At 43.9% G+C, this 21,085-nt stretch overlaps 1 protein-coding gene across 2 annotated transcripts in view; it reads left to right on the plus strand.

Annotated features, from left to right (window-relative positions):
- The window catches only part of DYM (dymeclin), a 33,392-nt gene that overhangs the window by 3,959 nt on the left and 8,348 nt on the right, over positions 1–21,085 (plus strand). For both annotated transcript variants that reach the window (XM_061558385.1, XM_061558384.1), the window contains 14 exons: positions 1,033–1,085; positions 2,326–2,419; positions 3,701–3,837; positions 4,702–4,780; positions 5,941–6,066; positions 7,025–7,152; positions 8,864–9,061; positions 9,637–9,806; positions 10,746–10,871; positions 11,479–11,592; positions 12,823–12,917; positions 15,033–15,138; positions 19,177–19,359; positions 19,994–20,107. In XM_061558385.1, the coding sequence (XP_061414369.1) occupies positions 1,033–1,085; positions 2,326–2,419; positions 3,701–3,837; positions 4,702–4,780; positions 5,941–6,066; positions 7,025–7,152; positions 8,864–9,061; positions 9,637–9,806; positions 10,746–10,871; positions 11,479–11,592; positions 12,823–12,917; positions 15,033–15,138; positions 19,177–19,359; positions 19,994–20,107 (1,723 nt within the window). The remainder of the gene's footprint in view (positions 1–1,032; positions 1,086–2,325; positions 2,420–3,700; positions 3,838–4,701; positions 4,781–5,940; positions 6,067–7,024; positions 7,153–8,863; positions 9,062–9,636; positions 9,807–10,745; positions 10,872–11,478; positions 11,593–12,822; positions 12,918–15,032; positions 15,139–19,176; positions 19,360–19,993; positions 20,108–21,085) is intronic.

The raw sequence follows: 21,085 nt of genomic DNA on the forward strand, positions 1-21,085 counted from the left end.
TTTAGAGTTTCTCTTACTTGAGGGAGTTCTAAAAATGCCATGTTCATCACACCTCCGCTTATGTTAATAAGACGACAGGTTTTTGCAGTGTCAGATTGTTGCACAGATATTTGCATTAGGTGTACTTTTTGATATTTTAATGCATGTTTTTTGCATTTGAAGTGCTTTACAAATAGATCTAATCTTAATTTTGGAGCTTTCAAATAGAGTTGCATTGGGAAACTATCAATCGTCACTGGGATAATGATATGGTTAATTTTGTTATCTTTTAAAGTGTTTTTTTAAATAACTGTTTCTTTATAGAGCTTGCTTAAAATCTATACAGTTCTGGGAATTAGCACTGAGAATCATTCATTCTGGCTCCATTACAGCCGAGCTCTTTTAACTGCCTCCTGAGTTCATAAATGTCGGCTTTGAACAACTTATCCAGATCTTCCTTAAAAAAGAGATGATTAGTCTCAATGGGCCTCTCATCTAGTTTTACTTAATTGATCATAATTTGCCAAATTTGAAGAATTACTCGCAATCATTGCCCTGCACTCCAAAACAACTTGCCAAGACCCTCCTGAAAAGAGTTATGAGACTCCCTGGGTGAACAAGCATAATAATAATATTGAGCTATTCTTGACATAGGCATGATATAAACACCAAGCTGGCACACATTAGTTTGAGAGGTACTGGCTGTACTTTGATAAATGTTAGACCTCTAAATAAGGTCAATCAGAGGTTTAAAAAAATCATGTCCAATGTTTAGACCATGTTATTGGGTGTTATTGTATTTTATATACAACTCAGTTTTTTATTTTAATTTAGCCACGATTGACTTGGTGACGGAAACAGATTTCTATGCATTCATTAGTTGATTTTGTTTAGCACTCAAGCAGTCGCTGCTGGAATGTGTATTTTTTGTGGATACTGGACTGATGGAGGCTCTCTTCCAGTTTGAAAATCAAAGTTGATTATTTTGTGTTTGAAGGATATCCAATTTTTCACATTAAACACGGTTTAATTTCACTTCTTGGCTTTACACAGTTCGGATTCCAGACTTCTGGAGGAAGCCACGGAATCAATCTGCAAGAGCCTGAGTAAGTCACCCATGTAAATGTCACAGTGCTTGATCAATCAGCACTTGTGTGCACGACGTATCCATGATTTTATTATTTACTACATTACTTTTACACTTGAATCAACCAATGCCTGAATGATTTTTTTTTGTACAAATTAGTGAATTTTTTTGTAAAGATTGAACAGTTACATGGCGATTGCATGAAAAATGTTACAAAATATGAGCAGGAGAAGAGATAGGCAAGGGGTAACAATCTCCCCGAGAATTTTCACAGTGATATATGATATTTTCAGAAAATTGGATGGCGAAATAAACGCAGAAACATGAATATCAATCATTTTATATATAGCAACCATTGGTAATGAACTAAATAACTTCACAATGAAGGCTGCAAAGTTGGGCATGGAGAGATGAGCTCATCTGCAAGAGTAAGATGGATTGTGCCATAACATACTCTTAGTTTTTTCGGTAAAGTCATGTAGGTAAAAAAATATTAAATAAAATTAATAAAAATAAAATAATAATAAAAAGTGAGGCTACTTGATACAGCAAATCTGGCTGTGACGGTCCCACCTGATGACGGAGACTTGTGTTGCCTCCGAAACGTGATTTTTATTATTTTATTTTTATTAAGTTTTATTTCATTTTTTTACCTACGTGACTTTACCGAAAAAACTAAGAGTATGAATCCTTGCAGTCACGAAAGCTTCAAATCTAGAATTGTGCCATAACACTTGTGAGAGACGTGGATGGCGATGGGAAGTCTTTATCCAGCAATGGATTATACCGTGACTGATGTTGATGATGTAAAAATAATGAGTGAGATGAAATTATATTAAAATAAACAGTGTGTTCAAACCTCTGGGAAAAAATTCATCCATTGGGATTTCGACCTTCTATTTTAAGAAAAGTAATCATAGACCGTTTTGAAATTTACTGGGTCTCGTTATAAAATAGTCACCCCATAAATAGAGTTGTAGCAATGCACAGCTTTTGTTGATTAAGCCCTGTGAAACGTGCCTGATTGAAATGAAGAAGAAATGCCACAGTTTTAACAATTACTTCTTTGTGCAGTCATTGCTCACCAGGCTATGATTGAATGCTCACTATACATGAGAACTTGGAGGTCAAATTCCAGAATTCGATGGTGGTCAAATTCAGTTTGGTTATTTATAAATTCTACTTATTTTATGAAGCATAGATGTGAGAACCACAATCATGTCTCATGCATAATGTTCACTTCGTTTTGCTTTGTGCAGTAAACAACAATCCTCGCACGGGAAACTTTGCCGCGCTCGTGAATGTATTCATCAGCAGAACCAAAGAACTGAAAATCTCTGCAGAATGCCAAAAGTGAGTACGCAGTGATCCGCAGTGTTTTATATTTCAGTTTACACTGATCTATAGAGCCACACCAGGTTTTGCCAGTTGCCAGTGGCCCCAATGAGTCTGACTTCTGATTGCTCACACATTGTGAAGTCAATCTTAATTTTGGAGCTTTCGCGACTGCAGGAATTATTCTTTGGTTTTTTCGGTAAAGTCACGTATAAAAATAAAATAATAAATTAAATAATAGCATACGACGTTTCGATTGCAACACAAGCAATCATCATCAGGTATAATGAAATAGCGACATAGAATATAACCAGAAAACTATAGACAGACATATAAGCAGACAGATATCACCAAGATACATAGAGAGAGCAACCCAGGTACAGAGACGATCACCTCTCTCTGTACCTGGGTTGCTCTCTCTATGTATCTTGGTGATATCTGTCTGCTTATATGTCTGTCTATAGTTTTCTGGTTATATTCTATGTCGCTATTTCATTATACCTGATGATGATTGCTTGTGTTGCAATCGAAACGTCGTATGCTATTATTTAATTTATTATTTTATTTTTATACGTGACTTTACCGAAAAAACCAAAGAATAATTGTGAAGTCAAACTTGTTAGTTTTTATATTTAAAGTTGAGACTAAAAGAGGGATTATTTTTTTTGTTTCTATTTAAGCAGTTGAGCACTCAGTTCCAAAAATACTTAACCGTTGACCTTTTGTTCAACTCCAGTTTAAACGCTGACGTCTTTGTTTGCACATTTTTCTGAGAAAATCCCTTCAAATTGACTAAAAAGTAATACGGCAAACATGATCTACAATGAAATGCCATAGTGCTGTCAGTCCACAGACGCTGTATGCACACTAGACAAACACTGAGCGAGCGTCTGAATTATGGGATGTGTGTGCACGTCATGTTGTTCAGGGGAGTGGTAGTGTAGCAGTTAGCGTGCTGCTCAACGAACCCGGCGACCCGAGTTCGATTCCCACTCACGACCAACACCAGCAATGATTATTTTAACCTGTCCTGGGCCTCCCCTAGGTCGACTCAGCCTCAAATAAGTACCTGGTGTGATGTGTAAACATCGCCATGAGGGAGACAAAGGCGGTCGGGCGTGGTGCTGGTCACCCACCCACCCCCTCGTGTACCGTTTCAGCCTTAATGGGTGCTACTCACTAACAGCACTTGACCAAAAAGTCTGTTAAGGCTACAATGGGGGAATCTTTGTATTTTTGTTGTCGCCACTGCCGTCCAATCCTGCTTTCCGGTCTGTTCCCTGTTCCCCCTCCTACCAGTGAGCTGTTTATCTGGCAGGCGCACAATGCCCTGTTTATTGTGCGCTGCCTCATCAAGGCACTCCAGAGCCACACGAGCGAGGAGGAGCTTACGATGCACTTCACCTACAGCCCTGTCACTCCAGGCTCCTGCCTAGGTGAGTCGTCATCTCCTGGTTAAATAAAGGCTACTCAAGATTATTCGGATGCTGGTAATGCCCATTCATTTGAAGGAAGGCATGACCCAGCAATTTAAAAGGTCTCATTTTGGAAGTAGCCTTTGATCGCTTTGCCTGAAACGCACCTGATTTTGTCAGATCTTGGAAGCTAAGCAGGATTGATCTTTGTATCGTGCTTGGATGGGCGACCACCGTGTGTAACATGTTGTTATAGGCAGTGGAGCTGCCGAGATGTTAACTACCTCGTCTAGTATATAGGAACTCGTGGGTTCATTCCAGACCCTGACGTCTGTATATTTGGAGTTTGCATTTTTATCCCCATGGTCACGTGCATTTTTTTCTCCGGGTCTTCCCGTTTTTCCCTCCACATTTAGAAACATGCATTTCAAGTAATTGGCTACTATACATTTGCACGTGATAAGCAACTTCGTTGAGCTATTATTTGTGGCCAGGTGGCTTCTGAAAGCGAGCTATGTAGCTCAGTGGATCTTATCTGGTGAAAAAAATATTTTAGTTTTTATAGTTGTGGGCAGCAGAGAGCTCATACTCAGCACAACAAAATCGATTATTATCCTGTGCTCCTGCATCTATGTTCCCCACTTTTACCAACCCGCACTGACTAGTGTAGCAAAGTACGGTCAAATAATCCCACCGACTCACATGGCGTGCGGAGGCCTTCCAGCAGTGGCTTGACAAAGGGCTGAGTACATGTACACACAAGTTGTCACTTAAAAACTGTGAATTGGGATAAGCCTGTTTCCCTTCACATTCCAAACATAATTAAAATACCTTCAATGACAAGACGGTTAGGATTCACTCTGCTCTGTGCCTCGTGTCCTGCAGAAAGTGAAAGTGAAGGTGGCTCTCTGCTGGAGGACATGGTCTTGCACCTTATTCACCTCATCATTGAAGTACCTCTGCTGTAAGTCACTTGAAAATTGTGGCTAATTGCTCAGATGTGAGGTTTATGCCATGACAAACACACTGACCTCCGTACTATTCTGTAGCGTTTGCTAATTTCTTCTGCATTCCCATGACAGCTGCCCAGTTATTTATACTGCTAATTATTACCAAATTTATTCTGTAACAGTCATTTTAATTGACCCGTGATGTCATCATTCACAAGCGATAATTTAGCTATACGACCAGTGTCATAGGCCAAATCCAAACTAAATGTTCTCGTATTAAAAGTACAATTATTTTGCTGTTCAGCTATGGTTACTCGAATGTAACCTGCAAATATACTTAAAGTACTAGTAGCTCTACAGTGATACGGTTCCTAGTTGGCCACTTGCAAGTGCATGAAAGGATCTCAGTATATCTCACTTGAATCAAGGACATGAATCAGTGAAAATTATAACACGGCGGCTTGTCTAGAAATATTCCATGAAAATTAAAATCTACAAGTCCCATTGGAGGCAGATGACTGCAGCAAGGTTGAAGTTTAACCACTTGAGAGCACCTTCACTTGCAGATACAAAACAGGACCGTTAGGGGGCAGCTGCTGCACGGCCAACGGCTGCAGGGTTGACATTTGGCATGCGGCAATACATTGATTAATAAGGATAACATATTACTACCATACATGCATTGAATTGTTTGTGTGAGAGTGACTATTGAAATTATATGTATTTAATATGCTAATGTTACGTTTAAGCTCATGGCATGGACATAACTATAAACACAACGGAAGGAACTAGAAACAAGATTGACCCTGAATTGCAATGGTTTATCGAATCGCTAGGGTAATTGAATCTTTACGTGCAACCTGCGCTTGGTGATGGGTGTCCTTTCAGAGAGTCTAATGAGTGGACAGAGTGTGCTGGTAATCGTACAGTATTGGGAAGACAATGTACGGTAACAGCATATTGTGAAGCCAGATGGACATGATATTATAGCTGGAATTCACATTATGCCATGAGAAATTTAATTGGAACCGAATGGAAAGAACTGAAGCCATTGAGGTCATGTCCTGCTAAGCATTACTGGTCGGTGGTGCGGTGCTGAGTTTTGGGGGTGGCGGCTCGTGGTGTATAGTGGGTGCCATGGGGTAGTGGTACCAATCCTGTTTGTGCCCCCCAGGGACATCACGTACTGCATTCACCTGGAGGCGGTTACGACGTTGATGGTGCTGCTGGCGGCACAGCTGCACCAGCGGCACGTGGTGCGGGATGGGCCCCTCTACTACCTCTTCACGCAGGGGCGCAGGTGAGTGGGCACTAGCCTAAACATAAGTCATTCACCAAATGCAGTCCAATTACATAGCAGGGCACTGTTGGCATTCACTTGGGTGGTTTAATTAAATTTTATATACGCTATATTAGGATCCTTCAATTATATTTTCCAGTGTACCTCCGATTAGCACGGTTGGCTATGTACGGTGCAAAAGAAGTTCACCATACAAACGTGGCATCGTAATGCCATAACATCTGTACATGACCTACAGATCTGTACCTCTTGCCTCCAGGTCTCTCTCACCTTTGTCTCTTGTTTCTCTCGCCTTCATATCGCTCATTTTCACCTCTTGTTTGCAAGTTTGTCATCTGTCTCTTGTTTGTCACTTTTTCATCTCACTAATCTGAACCATATTTCTTGGCACACCATAGCTCTGTTGGTCATTCTATTGGCCTTCACAGGCTAGATGTGACCCAGTTGAAGAACCCTGGTCTGTGTCAAACACATTCGAGCTTATTGCGTGAGGAAGTTGAACAGAAAATATATGTAAGAATTGCACCCACATGTATAATGGGGCGTGTCTGTCGATGCATCAACTGCGAGGCTGGATTGGTGGATGCCATGGAGATGGAGCTTATTGTGCTGGAGAAAACCACATGCAAGGCAGTGAGATGTTTTTAGGAGGCAGTGCAAAAAATAATCTTCACAGCACTTAAATGTTTTTCTTGTATGTGTGAGCTTTTTCCATGCATTCCGGTTTTCTGCCACCCACAAAAATACTCAAAAAAAGGAATTTTGCCAACCGCTCACAGTGGGGCCTTCCTGTAAAAATAGTTTTGAGATGTATAACATTTTATTTTCTGGGTAAACAAAAAATGTTTGTTATCGGTTGCAGTTTTTTTTTTACTTTCTATAAAAATCGTTCTTCGTGTTGGCTGTGTAATTAAGGAAGCGTTTTTTGCAATATCTCCACGTGGACACGTGTGTGCAGCTGTGAGCTGGCCAGCCGCCTGGTCAAGGCCCTCATGTACCACTTCATCAGGCAAGAGCGATGTCCCCCCCACATCAGCAGCCCCAGCGCCCATGCCCGGGGCAGCGGCCTCCTCTCGGGACTTGCCTGTACGTCCACCGAACCCTCGCGGTCTTTTTTGTTTCATTACGTCGCTCGTTGTGCGTTGCAACAATATACGTCGCTTCAACTACATGGGTTTTCGTGGCTGTGCTGAAGAATGAACGGATGTGTTTTCGCGTTGTGCCGTGTGTTGTTCTGCTGTGCGTACAACCTAATAACACATCAGAAAGTGATTGATCGATTTCGACGATTAATGTCTATTTCTATTCTCACCACACATGTAATGAATAATGCCTGTGAAAATTGATCGCTTATAATTTGTGAATTATATGTACATGTTACATTAAGGATTATGGTGCAAGCAAGGCTGAATAAATGCGACAGAATAAAAGATAAATTATACAAAAGAGATCGTAAAAGCAAATCTTTCATTGAATGGAATCGTGACAGTTGGAATCACTGGAGGCCAGAGAATCATTGTTGCCCATTGTTGAACGTGTATATTGTAGGTTTTGAAAAATTATGCTCGTTGGTTTGAGGTTCATATCCTGGCTCGCTCCCTATGATCAAACCAGCGTCCCAAGGATAGTGAATTGGTACTCACGATTTGGTCATCAGTGACTGCAACCATACACCGTCGCATACAATTTGATTTTATGTTGATGCTTTTTAACTTGACTGCTTAGGACTAAATTACATAAATAAATCAGTGAATAATGCACAGAATTACCACCATTATAGAGCACAAAGCAGCATTTTCTTATTTTGGGGATAGGATAAGCCTATGGAAATGATGCAGGAAGTAGTTCTGTGGTAGATTCATCCGGGCCAGTCCCTGGCATGATGTTGACACGTGACAAGACCGATTGTACAATCGGAATGCAATTGGTCGTAGAATAAAAAAAACAGGTTAAGTCCTCTTATGGATAAGTTGATGGGGTCTTTATTACTTATACATGAAGATAGCTTCTGTTAATAATTGTCCTGTCATCTTTGCCTTCCACCAAACTAATGTTAAATCTGCTTATAGATGTCACAGAGGTCGACTTTTGTGCTAAATGTGGTGAGTGGACTCCACTTGCGCTCTAATGCTGCATGCGAGCTTCGTTTATAATGAGATGATTCCACAGCGTGGTAGTTGCAGCTGTTTGTGGACTGCTAGCGGCCGTGTTTACTAAAGTGCTGAATTTGTTACAATGTCTATATTCTACAATCGTTTTTGGTGGTGCCTTTGGCACAATTTTGTCACTGCGGCCGTGTGCACAGCGGGTCTCAGAATGACAAGGTCAACAAACCCCGTGACTGGCACGAAGAGGGAGGCTTTTCATGAGTGTATTATCCAAAAATAATGTTCATACACATGGTGGAAGCTAACAGAAGTACATAAATCACATAGAAAATATACACAGCAATGCATGTTTAAAAAAAAGCAGAATGATGGACAAGCAACCTTCATGATCATTAATAGTAGTATGATGATACAGTAATTTGAAAATATTGCAATTCAGCCGTCGTTAATAGATATTGTACTGGACAATCATAATGGGCCATGTCGTGTGTTTGCCTGCTTTCCAGGTCAGGTTACCTCCCTCTCTTCATAAAGACTTTTTGTTGAGAAATATTATTTTTTTTTGCTTTTGTGTATTGCTGATTCTTGAACTACTTTGTGTTGCTCGCATTATGAGATAAATGACAAACATCAATAAATTAATAGTTTTATATAGATATATGTCGTGTTGTTATTTTCTTTCTCTTCAGCTGGACTGTGGACCGTGCTGACGTTGGGCGGTGCGGCGTCAGGCGGCAAACTGGCCGCCCCGCAGCAGCACGCTGAGGGGTCCTCGCCGCTGGCCAATCAGAGCCTCTTGTTACTGCTGGCGCTGATGAACCTGAGCGAGACAGAGGAGCAGGCCAACCCATATCGCCGAGCGCTCTTGTCCTTCCACAACACGCAAGGTGTGCAATTCGATTAGCACGCTTGGCTACGTACGGTGCGAAAGAAGTTAAACTTGCATACAGTCTCAACTGCCACACTCGCAGCCAGGTGGAACGCGTTGGAATTCGGTGTCGGTATTGCACGTAAACTTTACATCTCCTTAGGTGCCCATACATGTTATGTGATGTAAATTCCATTGTCAGTTTATTGCCGGATGAAAGCCTCGCCCATGCTACATCGGTCATGGGGGGTGTTTTTACCGTACTTCACCACGCTTCGCGATCACCATGCTTAGGTCATTACAGGTTGTTCTAGGCTGTGGCGTTATGTTGCGGCCAGCATTGTATCCATATCCATTCTACTCTGTTTTTATGCTCCCACGTCAACGCTCCCCACCTCCCACGCTTAATGCAACCCACACAGACGAACGCAGTTAAAGTATGGTCAAAACAACCCAAATGGCCGACACGGTGTGGGGAGGCCTTCATCCAGTTATTGGATTGAGACAGATTGCTGTACATAAAACAAAAATACATTTGATTGGCCGAATAATTGACCCGAGGTATTTTTTGACTCGACCTGAATATCATAACAGACAAAGCGCCGCAGGAGCAGCCCACATTCCAGATCAACTTCAACAGCCTGTACACGGCGCTGTGCGAGCGGCAAGGCACCGACGAGGCCACTCTCTTCCTCTATCTGCTGCTGCATCAGAACACCAACGTGCGCACTTATGTGCTGGCACGCACCGACACCGAGACGCTGGTGAGACACACGCACGCACGCACGCAAGCACGCCGCCCGGAACGTGCACAGCAATCGCACGGTCGATCGCTCGCAATGACATGGTCGGGAGGTGGAGTCGTAGGAACCATGGTACAGTCTAACAGGGCGTAGATTTTGCTGCAGTCCCTTTCAGTGCCCACGCCATAGCCACATAGTGGCATCTAACACCCGTTCTGTGTGTCCCAAGTGCTGTCCAGGTTCAGTCCTTGCTTGGCTTCCGCAATTTCGCGAATTGGGTGCATTCCAGCTGATCTGGCCACAGGCGAATTTTTAATGTATTTCAGATTCATTTGTATTCATAGAATACTGGCGATGGTGACAGGTGGATCACGGGAGGTCACGAGGGGTCGAGTTTGGGAAATCGTACGATGCTAAATTATTACACCTACTCTTTCCCGAGCAAAAATATGTAATGATTAAACGGGCAGTTATTTCGTAGATGTTAACTTGCTGTTTTTTTGTAACCTGTTTAAGCCGTATAATAGCCCACTTTTTTATTGGAGCATTGAAGAAACATGTATTCTAATATACTTGTTGTATGTGTGTGTATAAAATGCTTTGTTAGTGAAAAGTGGTAGTGTAATGGTTAGCGCGCTGCGCTACGAACTCGGTAACCCCATTTTGACTCCCGCTCACGGCCAACGCCAATGACGATTTATTTGAACTGGTCAAGGGCGACTTGGCCTTAAATGAGTACCTGGTGCAATGTGTAAATGTCGCCACTAGGGAGACAATGAGACAAAGGCGGCCAGGCGTGGTGCTGGCCACCAACCCTCTCATGTGCTCTGGTGGCCTTCATAGGGGCTCGTGCACAGCACTTGCCCCTACAGTCTCTTAATGTGCTATACAGGGGGTTCGGGGGCGGTCTTTGTCTTCTAATGCTTTGTGGTTGCTGGGGTTTATTTTTGTGTGCGACAGGTGCTGCCCATCCTGCAGACGCTGTACCACGCCGAACAGAAGAACTCGCACCACGTGTACATGTCGCTCATCGTGTTGCTCATCATGAGCGAGGACGACGCGTTCAACTGCTCGGTGCACGAGGTGGTGAGTGTGTGCGCCGCCACCAAAGTGCTTTTTTAATTATTCATTTCGGTTTATAATGGCCGCAAACCCAGCAACTTCACTGAAGCTAATTACAGTAAACCAAAGCAGCGCTGTTTTTATTGTTCCTTAATACTGGTACATTATTGCACTTCACGTGAAATTTAAACAGCAGCAGGTATGACAAGGGAGGACCAATCAAGGCCAATTCCTTTAGGTCAGCTGGCTATCGCAAAATATTTTGTTTATTTTTTTCATAGTTTTGTTTTTATTCTCACTTGTTATCAAAAATTATATGTGGATCACAAATGCCCAACCCAGCATCCACAGTTTGAGACACAATTCATCCTTCCAGCCCCTCTGTGTACAATACAATTATAATTCAGCTTTAAATTATACAGCATCTCATCTCAAGATGCTGTTGTGAGATATCGCCATGCCAACAAACTTCCACAAGGGTGCCACCCCAGAACAACTTCTGATCTTTCTACCGATGGATACCTCATATACAACCAACACAAGACACCTTCCAATATCACATTCCGTCCATTTATAATAATTTTTCACGATTGTGTGCCGACTGTCGCATGCACTCTCTCGTGTGTCACAGATGCTGAGGAACGTGCCGTGGTACACAGAGCGCGCACTCTCCGAGATCTCCCTGGGCAGCCTCCTCATACTGGTCGTCATCCGCACCATCCAGTACAACATGACGCGCACGCGGGTCAGTCGCTCGTGTGTGTGTCACCACGACCGATTTTATCGGAGCCCCCCACTTGCCCCCCCCGACTTCCTAGTGCGATCGCTCTGAACTAGTGCCAACGCGACAGGGCCTTGTGTGCATGCTGCAAAAGCAACGATTTCCGTGCACAACTCCGGTTCTCAAGGGCCGCCAATGTCTTCTGGTTTCGTTCCAACTGAGCTCTCTGTTTCACACGTAGGTTTTAGCAGCCACTGGTAATCCAAGTGTGGTCTTCCGCTGTCAGCCACATGTTGAGCGTTTCTTCATTCAAAGCTTCGGTGAATGCTTGAGAGAAGACTGAATTTGAGCTCTCAGTTATCGAATTGAACAATTAATTTCATTCACAGTTTTATGAAGTGTACGTTTGTTCATAGTTTTTAGCTGTAAAGTGGTTGGAGATTTAATTTATAAATAAAACTTTGAAGAATGCAGCCATCGAAGACCAAAGTTGTGCACTCTTGCATTAAAAGATTTGCAACATGCTTCAGCCTCGTTTAGGATATTCATTCATTCACACCCATTTACAAGTGTATTGAAAATACTTTAGTGGAATATGGTTATGTCTGTGAGCTCTCTTTGTTCGTCTGCTTTACTGATGAGCCATTTCAAGAAAGAAGCTTGTTCGTTTCCCACACTATGAACTTTATTTAAGATCTGTCAATAGCATTGAGCTGTATTTGTCAGAAGGAACAAAGTTACTTTTCTTTCGTGCTGCCCTCACAACTTATTATATTTCGGGAACACATCTTGGCGGTTTGTGTGTCCCATGAGCCATGCAATATTACTCTGTCCACTGCTCTCCAATGTCCCCCATGTCTCCTACATCCTCACTCCTCCCCCCCGCCCACCGAACTGGCACCAATCGCTTCCTTTGTTGTGACGGCAGCGCCGTGCGGTGGCGCTCAAATGCCAGACGGCGGCGCAACTCTCGTAACATTCTCTTCCACCCCCTGCTCCGCCCCCTGTCCTGATTCATCTTGTTGAATCCCTTACACTGGGAGGTCATATTGGTAGACCCTATTTTTTTTATCGGCACAGCTGTAAATCGTTATCTAAGCAAAATTATGTGAATGTTTTTTCGTAAAATACGAAGAGTGGTATCCAGATACGGTGCTTTAATTCGGAGAACCATTCCGTTTGCATGTGAGTACATGTGTAATATAGCTTTTGGTGCCTTTTCATCAATGTGTTGTTTCCATCGTGTGACTGTAGGACAAATATCTGCACACCAACTGCCTGGCTGCCCTCGCCAATATGTCTGCCCAGTTCCACTCGCTGCATCAGTATGCTGCCCAGCGCATCATGAGGTTCGGCCCTGCTGCTCATTGTAGTGTATTCAGTGCCTCGGATGTGCCGCTGCTTCTGTTCAGAATGAACAATGACACCGCATGTGTGGATGTTGCCGTAGCCAGGTGTGGTGGTGATGCACGTCTCTAGTCTCCTGTCTTAAAGGTCAGGTTTGTGAATCACTCGGAGGTTGTGAGCTGTTGTTGTTGTGAGATTATTGTGAGCATGAGCCATCTGCTCTATCCTCAATGAACATATTGAAATGCGTTGGCGTTTAAACGCGATGTAAATCGAAATTGTATGGTATTTAGCTAGCAGCACATCAAGTAAGTTTCTGTGATTTAGAGTTAGAACAGCCCATTGGACATGCATGAATTTTTATCTCAAGATGCAAAATAAAAAAAATACTTAACAAAGGAATTAGTCATTTATTTAAGACATTGCTTTATAATCCCAAATTAATTTACGCCAAGTTGTGAAGCTTAAGGGGGATGATTCAAAATAAGTGCCATTTATTCTAATCAGGTTTGGAAAAACAAAAGTATTAATCCTATGTATCAACCTTTCCAAAAAAAACATTCCCAAATTGCAAACAGGAAAACATGCATATGTTGTATATATATATAGATGCATGGATGCATTTTGAATGTAGTGAATACTTTTTTAGATGAAGTAAGCAATGCTTGACAGATTCTATCCAGTAACAGTTAAAATCAGGAACAAGCTTTCAAAAACAACGTATTAATCACCGCACACAACGCCAGCGGTAGCTGTTGAAGGGAAACAATGCCGAATTAGAAAATGGGAACCTACTCAACTCAAACAAATACATTTCAATATGTGTAAGCCGAGCTATTTCTCTCACTACTTTGGAAAAGTCAATAAACACGGAGGCTTTCAGCAGCTTTGGGATAATTAGCGTCACAACCCCTGGTGATCATCACATGAACGGCACACCACTCATGCGACAACTTGAGGTGGCGACGGTGGTGGAGGTGGTGACGATACTAAAGGAATTCCACAGCCAGCTTTCAGTTTATTTTAGACACCGTGCATGGGAATAACCTTCAGAAGAGAGAGAAAAAAATATCCAAAACAACACAAGATCCGACTTGGCTACTGTCGGACTGTTGAGCCCTATGGAGGGTCATGTTTCCCTGTTGCCATGACCGTTATGTTGAGGAAATCTCATTCTTTGTGCTTTTTAAAGGATATTCAGGGCCGTGGCGTGCATCCCGTTTTGGAAGAATAAAAAAAACGACTCCAGTCCCCCTCACTCTTGTCCTACATTGTCCAGTTTTATTGCGGGAGAAGTCTCTTTTAAAGCAGGGTGCATCTTAAGTAAACACTCGCTCCTTTTCTTCGCAGTGAATGACTGACAATTCAATTATTTGTATAAAAACATTTCACCCAAAAAGTAGTAACGCATGTGCACGCGTGTTTGTGCGTGCGTAAATGATTATATACACATGTGTGTTAGCGCATGTAAATATACATGTTCTCCCTTTCTTTTGCGGCAGTGTTGGGGTTCTTTTTGTTTATACGCTCTCGTAAACACAAAAGCCCAAGTTTGGCCTGTACTGTCGCCCACGTGACTACTGCGCCATGCAATAATGGTTCCCGCAATATGTCAATACTACACTTTATCATGACGATCTAAGGATAATCATTTAATCTGTTTTATCATCGTATTATAACTCCTTTATTAAAAAAGTCGTTTTTGCTGACACATTTTAGGCAAAATAACTTTAGGTTATAAATATCTGTACTATCGATTTAACAGGCTTGCTTTTACTGCACCACGACTGAAAGAAGGCCTAGACTATTATAGAGGTAGCTTTCATGATTTATATCTTGCGTTACTGGCAACTATAAAGTTATGGCAGCCTTGTATTGAGTGATCTGCAGCTGAAGAACTTTAGGTAATCTTTGTTCATACTGAACTACAGAATAGCACAAAAACACTTCAACAAAAATGTGAAATGCATATGCTGAGTGATGGGAAACTGACATCGCGATAATTGTCGTATCACGAAAATTTACATCGTATCATATTGTATCTCGAAATTTGGTATCGCGGCAACCCAACGAACGATGCGATGGTCGTGTTGTATCGTGCGCGGTTTGACGAGCAGCCTCCTGGAACTGCTGTCACGGAAACACAACAAGGTGCTGGAGCAGGCGACACAGATGCACGGCGCATCCCTGGGCGAGGACGGGAGCCCCTCGCTGCCCGACTACGTGAGTGCGCACTCACGTGCACCCCCCACCCCCAAGCTCTACCGAATGTTGAAAAAAACCGGATCTATTATGGAAAGAAGTTTGTCTCCCAATACCGGAAGAGAGGGTATAGTACACATTAATACATTATCTTGAGTGGTGTATTATTTGTTGTTGTTTTGCTGCCTTGCCCTAGCTTGCATTTAGTGTTGAAAAATCGTCAGGAATGTTTGTTCTTTTTAAATTTGTACTTATATACTTTATTTATTTTTAGTGACTTTTCTTTTCTCTATTTAGCACTGCTCTTGTTTTCTTTTTGTATTTGTTGTAACTTGCTGACCCACCCCTGACTTAGATATCTGTGAAAATGAGCGTCATAGCTCATCTGATTCCTCCAGTTCAAATAAAGATTTTAATTACGCAACTGACAGACGAGGAATTTTACTATCAAGGGAGACTTTACAGATTTCCCTGGGATGCAACCTTTGGGAAAACCGGGACAGGTGGCATTCCAAGCCATGCCCACGTTTCCTGCCCCACCGACACATCGACACACCGACGTACTCTCGTACCCCTCATACCCACTGCCTGTTTGTACAGCCACACAAGCTCTGTGCTCGACTGAGTAACTTCAACTCTGGTTAGTAGTGGTTATCGTCCTGTGCCACCTTGTGTCAAAGAATGGCCCCAGAAAATGTGATGTCATTGAAGTGCTGCTGAAGTTTCTTGAATGGGCCTCTTTATCCCAACTAGGGGCACACTTAAAAAAAAAAAATGTTCATTCGCATTGACGAAATATGTCAAAGTAAGTGACGAACCGCATTTAACACGATGGGCTGTTGTGCAGTCATTGAATACCAAGCTGAGAACCATTAACTCGCTATGCTTGAGAACCCGGTTTAAGCATGGGTGGCTAAAGGTATTGAAAGTCATGGATCTTAGCAATGTGGGCTCAGTTCTCTGACATTATGTTATCCCCCTGAGCCACCCAAGCACCACAAAATAGGAACATTTTTAGGCTGACAATACACAATAAACAATTGAATGTGTGTGTTGGCAATGAGCACGTTTAACGACTTGTGGATCGTGCAGGAATGGGGAATCTGAATATCCAGTGAGGGTAGGAGTCATTATTGTGATCATGATGATGTGATTAAGACTTCACCTCCCAGGCAACAGGGCAGTGCTTGAACAGGGTTGTGCACGTTACAAAATATTTCAATTCACATGCAAGAATTTGAATATTTTCCAGATGCATGGAACTTTTCCTTAAATCGAGGGTTGAGTCTGGTTGAGACCTTCATACACATTTTGAATAACTATAATAATGTATTATGAATTAAATAATTGTATGTTATAATTGAAGATTAAGCATTGTTAAAACAGAAGGTTTGGCTTGAGCGTGCATTTACAGAAAGCTCTGTCCCCTGTTTGCGGTTTTTCACGTGTGCATATTTTGCGCGTTTTGAGGTTTGACGGGTTTGACCGGAACGTTCTGCAGAGTGGTACAGTACAGTCCAGAGAAAGAATCGGCAGCCAGCCACCTCTCCCTTCCTCAGCCCCGGCCACCCCCCGCCCGTGGTCCCGTTGAGCCGAGATTGAACCCCAGTCCAGACAGAAGCTCGCGTTCTGTGTGCACTGAACTGCAGCGCTGTCGCCTGCCCAGCAGACCACACCGTGATATCTTCTTTTCTTTGCCTTTTTGTACGATTAAAAAACAAACTTTGATACTTTTCCATCACAGGTTTTGGTCTGGGGCCTGGATTTCTGTAATCCCGTTTGTGTTTAGTTTGGGTTTAGGAAAAAAAAATTGGCCCCTCCCGTAGCCCCTACTTCCCCGCCACTGCCGGCTACCGCCACCCTCCAATAGCACCGTCCCCACCCCTCACGGCCCCCCTTAAACCCTCGTCCTACTCGCTCGTGACTTGTTATCGTATCGCGGTGTCCGCCTGTGCGTCCGTCCGCGGGGGCGCAGACTGCCCGTCCGTCCGCCGCGATATCATCCCAGACGGCGACGGCAGCCTAATCGCTAATTAATGGGAAAGGGCTCGGCCGGCGGGGCCATGGCGGGCGGGGGGGGGGGGAGGTTTGGATAAGGGCGGCAGAGATAAGCCCCGCTCGTTTACTTTAGCGGCTGCATGTTTTCACTGCGGGGCTCAGAAACAAATCTCTAATTAGCAGCGCCACTGAGAAACGTTGCCTCCCCCCAACAAACCCCCCCCCCCCCTCGCCTCCGAAACCTACCGCACCACCCCCAATTCTGTCCTGCGTCCCGGTAGCCAGTGGCCTTGAGCCCTCGCGATCGTCCCGCCACTGTGTTTTCCGAAAAATGAGACGAATCTCCTAAATATTTGTTTAAATCAGTTTGCGAAATCGTGATAACAGGTCTTTAAAGCCTTGCCTAATTGCTTGTGGATTTCTTGTATATAAAATGAGTGCATTAATGATTGAAAACATAGTAAAATGTTGTATTTATTCCCAAGTACCTTACGTACGTTTCCCAGCATACCTACATAGTTCGTAAACATGTAAATACGTGGCATTTATTTAATGCCAGGTGCTGGTGGCATACACTTGTGATCCAGCACTGTTGAGGTAACAAGGGTTGATGGATCGCACAACTTTTGCGAACCGTCCTTCCAGTGAGCGTCGAGGTGCCATGCGGTACAGCAAAGTGTTGACTAATCTCCATTTGTGTCCCTTCTGTATGGGATAGAGTGGTGCACCCTCACATGGTTTAGTTTTCTCCAGTTGCTCCGGTTTGCTCCCACATGTATTAATACTCATGAATTGGCTGAACACATCTTGATACAGGGAAGACTGCAGAGCTTGGAGAATTATTGGCACCAGGTCACCACCTGGCTCCCTTCCAGCTTGTCTGGTTCCTCAGCGATTGTGAAATGCAATTTCCATGAACGCCCCTATAGAAAACAAAACATTATTTTTGTAATAATTTTTTTTTGTTTACCCTTGACAGCATTGCTGATTCAAGCCTTGTTATATAGAGGACCATGCTTGGTATTTTTGTTGAGTTTCTCTTCTGTTTGCATGTAAAACTCATCCAAGCGAGTGAATCAACTTTTCACAGATAGGTCGCAACCTATTTTCTGCACTGCCCTAAAGCTATCCCTGCATATGGGTGTCTTTTATAGACGCCACTTCGCTGCCCCTTTCATGTGGCGCCTCGTACATATTATCCCAGCGCAGTTCACGAGCCAGACTACAGGCGTGTGCCGCCACGCCCAGAAAAAAAGTGCAAAATTTCGTGGAAACGCAGAAAAGGTGAAAATCCGCTCCCGCTGCCCCCTGCAGAGTCCTTGGGGCCATTTGCCACGTCACTCTTTAGCGGAGACATCCGGTCAACTCGTCGGCTTCCCAATGTTAAACAGATCCCACGACGCCGCTTACAAGACGAGGCCATTGTGATACTGTGCCGTGGCCACATTTTTCCCACAAGTCTGCTTGCTGCGTTCGGCCCCATTGCTCTCCACCCCAGGGAGGAAGATACCAACGCCTCTGCATGAAAAGGAAATTACAGCGCAGGATCACATGTTTCGGTCAGTTTTATTTCACAGAATTCCGTCACCGTTTGGCAAATGTAATACACAGAAGCTGATACTGAACTAAAACGAAACTATTTTTTATTTTACCAGGTAAGGCCCACTGAGCTATATTGCTATTTTTCAGAAGAGACCTGGCCACAAATGATAGCTCAACGAAGTAGCTTTACTGCGTAGAAATTTATAGCAGCCAAATGCTCTAAATGCATGTGTTAAAATGTGGAGGGAAAAGTCGGAGGACCTGGAGAAAAATCCACACAACCACGGGGAGAACACGCACACTCCAAATCTACAGGCGTCACGGTTGGGATGGTACCCACGATCTCCTGCATACTAAGCGAGGTAGTTAATATCTCGCCACCATGGCGCTTAATAAAACCCCCTGCCGACCGCGCTGCCCTGTATAATAAACCCCTTTGACTCAACTCGCACGTCCGCTTATCCACTTGCATGCTTGCGTGTTGTCGTGTGCTCTCGTGTCCTGACTGACGGGACACAGGCGCAGGACCTGACGGTGATCGAGGAGGTGATCCGCATGATGCTGGAGGTGGTGAACTCGTGCTTGTGCAGTTCTCTGCAGCACAATCCGAACCTGGTCTATACGCTGCTCTACAAGCGGGAGCTCTTCGAGCAGTACCGCGCGCAGCCCGCCTTCGCCGACGTTATGCAGAACATCGACACCGTGAGCTTGCGCCGTGCGGGCACCGGGCACACACATACATGAGCAGTCTATAAATCCCGTGCGATTCAAGTATTGCGATTTGGTTACGTTTGTAATTTGTAACTGGTATCTAAATCGCACACCTTAAAGTGATTGGTAATTTGAGACACGGTTTGTTGGTAATAGGTATCTACGTTACAGTACTCCAGCAATAATTTGTAATTTGAATGTATTTTGCCCACCTCTAGCTTGGCCATTAGGATGTAAATTGACTTTGGCAATTCGGAGGAAACTGTGTTTTTCTAAAGCCATCCAAATTCATATCATTCTTGACCCCGAATGTGACATCGTTGCTCACCCTGCAACCGAGTGTCTGCAGGATTGATGTAATTATACACATCATCATCATCAAACTCCATCAGCAACAGCAGAACCGTCGTCCAAAGCACCATGAGCATAATCATTTGCGGGAACAGCAGGACTAGCCACATGAACAGCGTCAGAATACTTTAATCAGGAATTGGCCAAAATATCGGATTGAAGGACCCTCCTGAGAAAAGAGTCTTGAGGCTCTATTGCTGCTTTGCTTTTTACATAAAGATAATTGTGCCACGTCTGCTACAAAAATTTGTTGCAATATTCCCACCACCCCTAGGTGATCTCTTTCTTCGGGGCCCGCTTGGAGCAGGCTGGCACAGGGCTGTCTGTGGACCAGGTGGTGGACGTCATCAAGCAAGGAGCCATCCTTCTTCCAAAGGACAGGCTAAAGGTCAGTGTGCCATGTCGACTCACTGGAGTGAGTTTGTAGTTTTTTGTGATTTGCTAACCTTTCCTATACTTTGCACTCCTATTGTATTTTTGTATTGTTTGTTGTTGTAACGTTCTGACCCGCCCCGACTGGGCATATGTGAACTAGAGCTCTATAGCTCATTGGCTTCCTCCGGTATAAATAAATATTCAGATTCTGATCGCAACTTGGTGAGTGAAGAGCGTTGATACCTATGTGGTATGGAAGCTCACCTAATACCAATACACGATAAATGTGTTAAGATTGCCCACGCCCATTGTCATCAAAGTCCTGGTGAGGCAGGAGCCTAGGATGATGACACCAGGGAAATTAAACAGCAAGGAATATCACAATTTGTATTGCATCAGCCAAACACCACTGCTTCAGGGAGCTTATAAACAGCTGGCTTGAATGTCCATTTTTATTTCGTCTTCACTTTTGTTAAGGCTCGGTCTTGTACATATTCAGCTCCCTCGTGGGTCAGGTTGAATGGCATTGTATGCGGTATTACGGCAGTTCATTTAAAAGTATTGTTTTGGGGTGGCTTGGGGGGAGGCGGAACGAAGGGGGTGGGCATACAAATGAAGTGTTGGCAAAGACCACAGGCGCCCCCTTGTCCCTCTAGACGGGATGTTTACAGTTTGCTCCCCGTCCTCCGCTGGCACTCCCCTCCCACCCCGACTCCTGACGCGGAATCTTTCCCCGTTATCGGCCCAAGTGCGCGCCTCTTTAGATTGGCTCGGACGTGTTCCAGAGGCGCCTAGGGCTCAACCCCCGTCTGCCTTCCACGCTTCTCCCAACGGCGTGGTGCCGATGATAGGCATGGCGTATCGCGGGCAGACGGGATTTCTGACGCCAGTGCCGAATCTTGCTCCGGATTAATCGCACAACTGATAAACTGGAACTCTGACGGACTGAACTGCCCTCAATGTTTGTTCATGGCCAGCGCCTTCCCTCATG

The sequence above is a fragment of the Lethenteron reissneri genome, chromosome 24 (genome assembly GCF_015708825.2).
Source record: "Lethenteron reissneri isolate LAM-NWPU_2019-01 chromosome 24, ASM1570882v1, whole genome shotgun sequence".
NCBI classification, from domain to species: Eukaryota; Metazoa; Chordata; class Hyperoartia; order Petromyzontiformes; family Petromyzontidae; genus Lethenteron; species Lethenteron reissneri.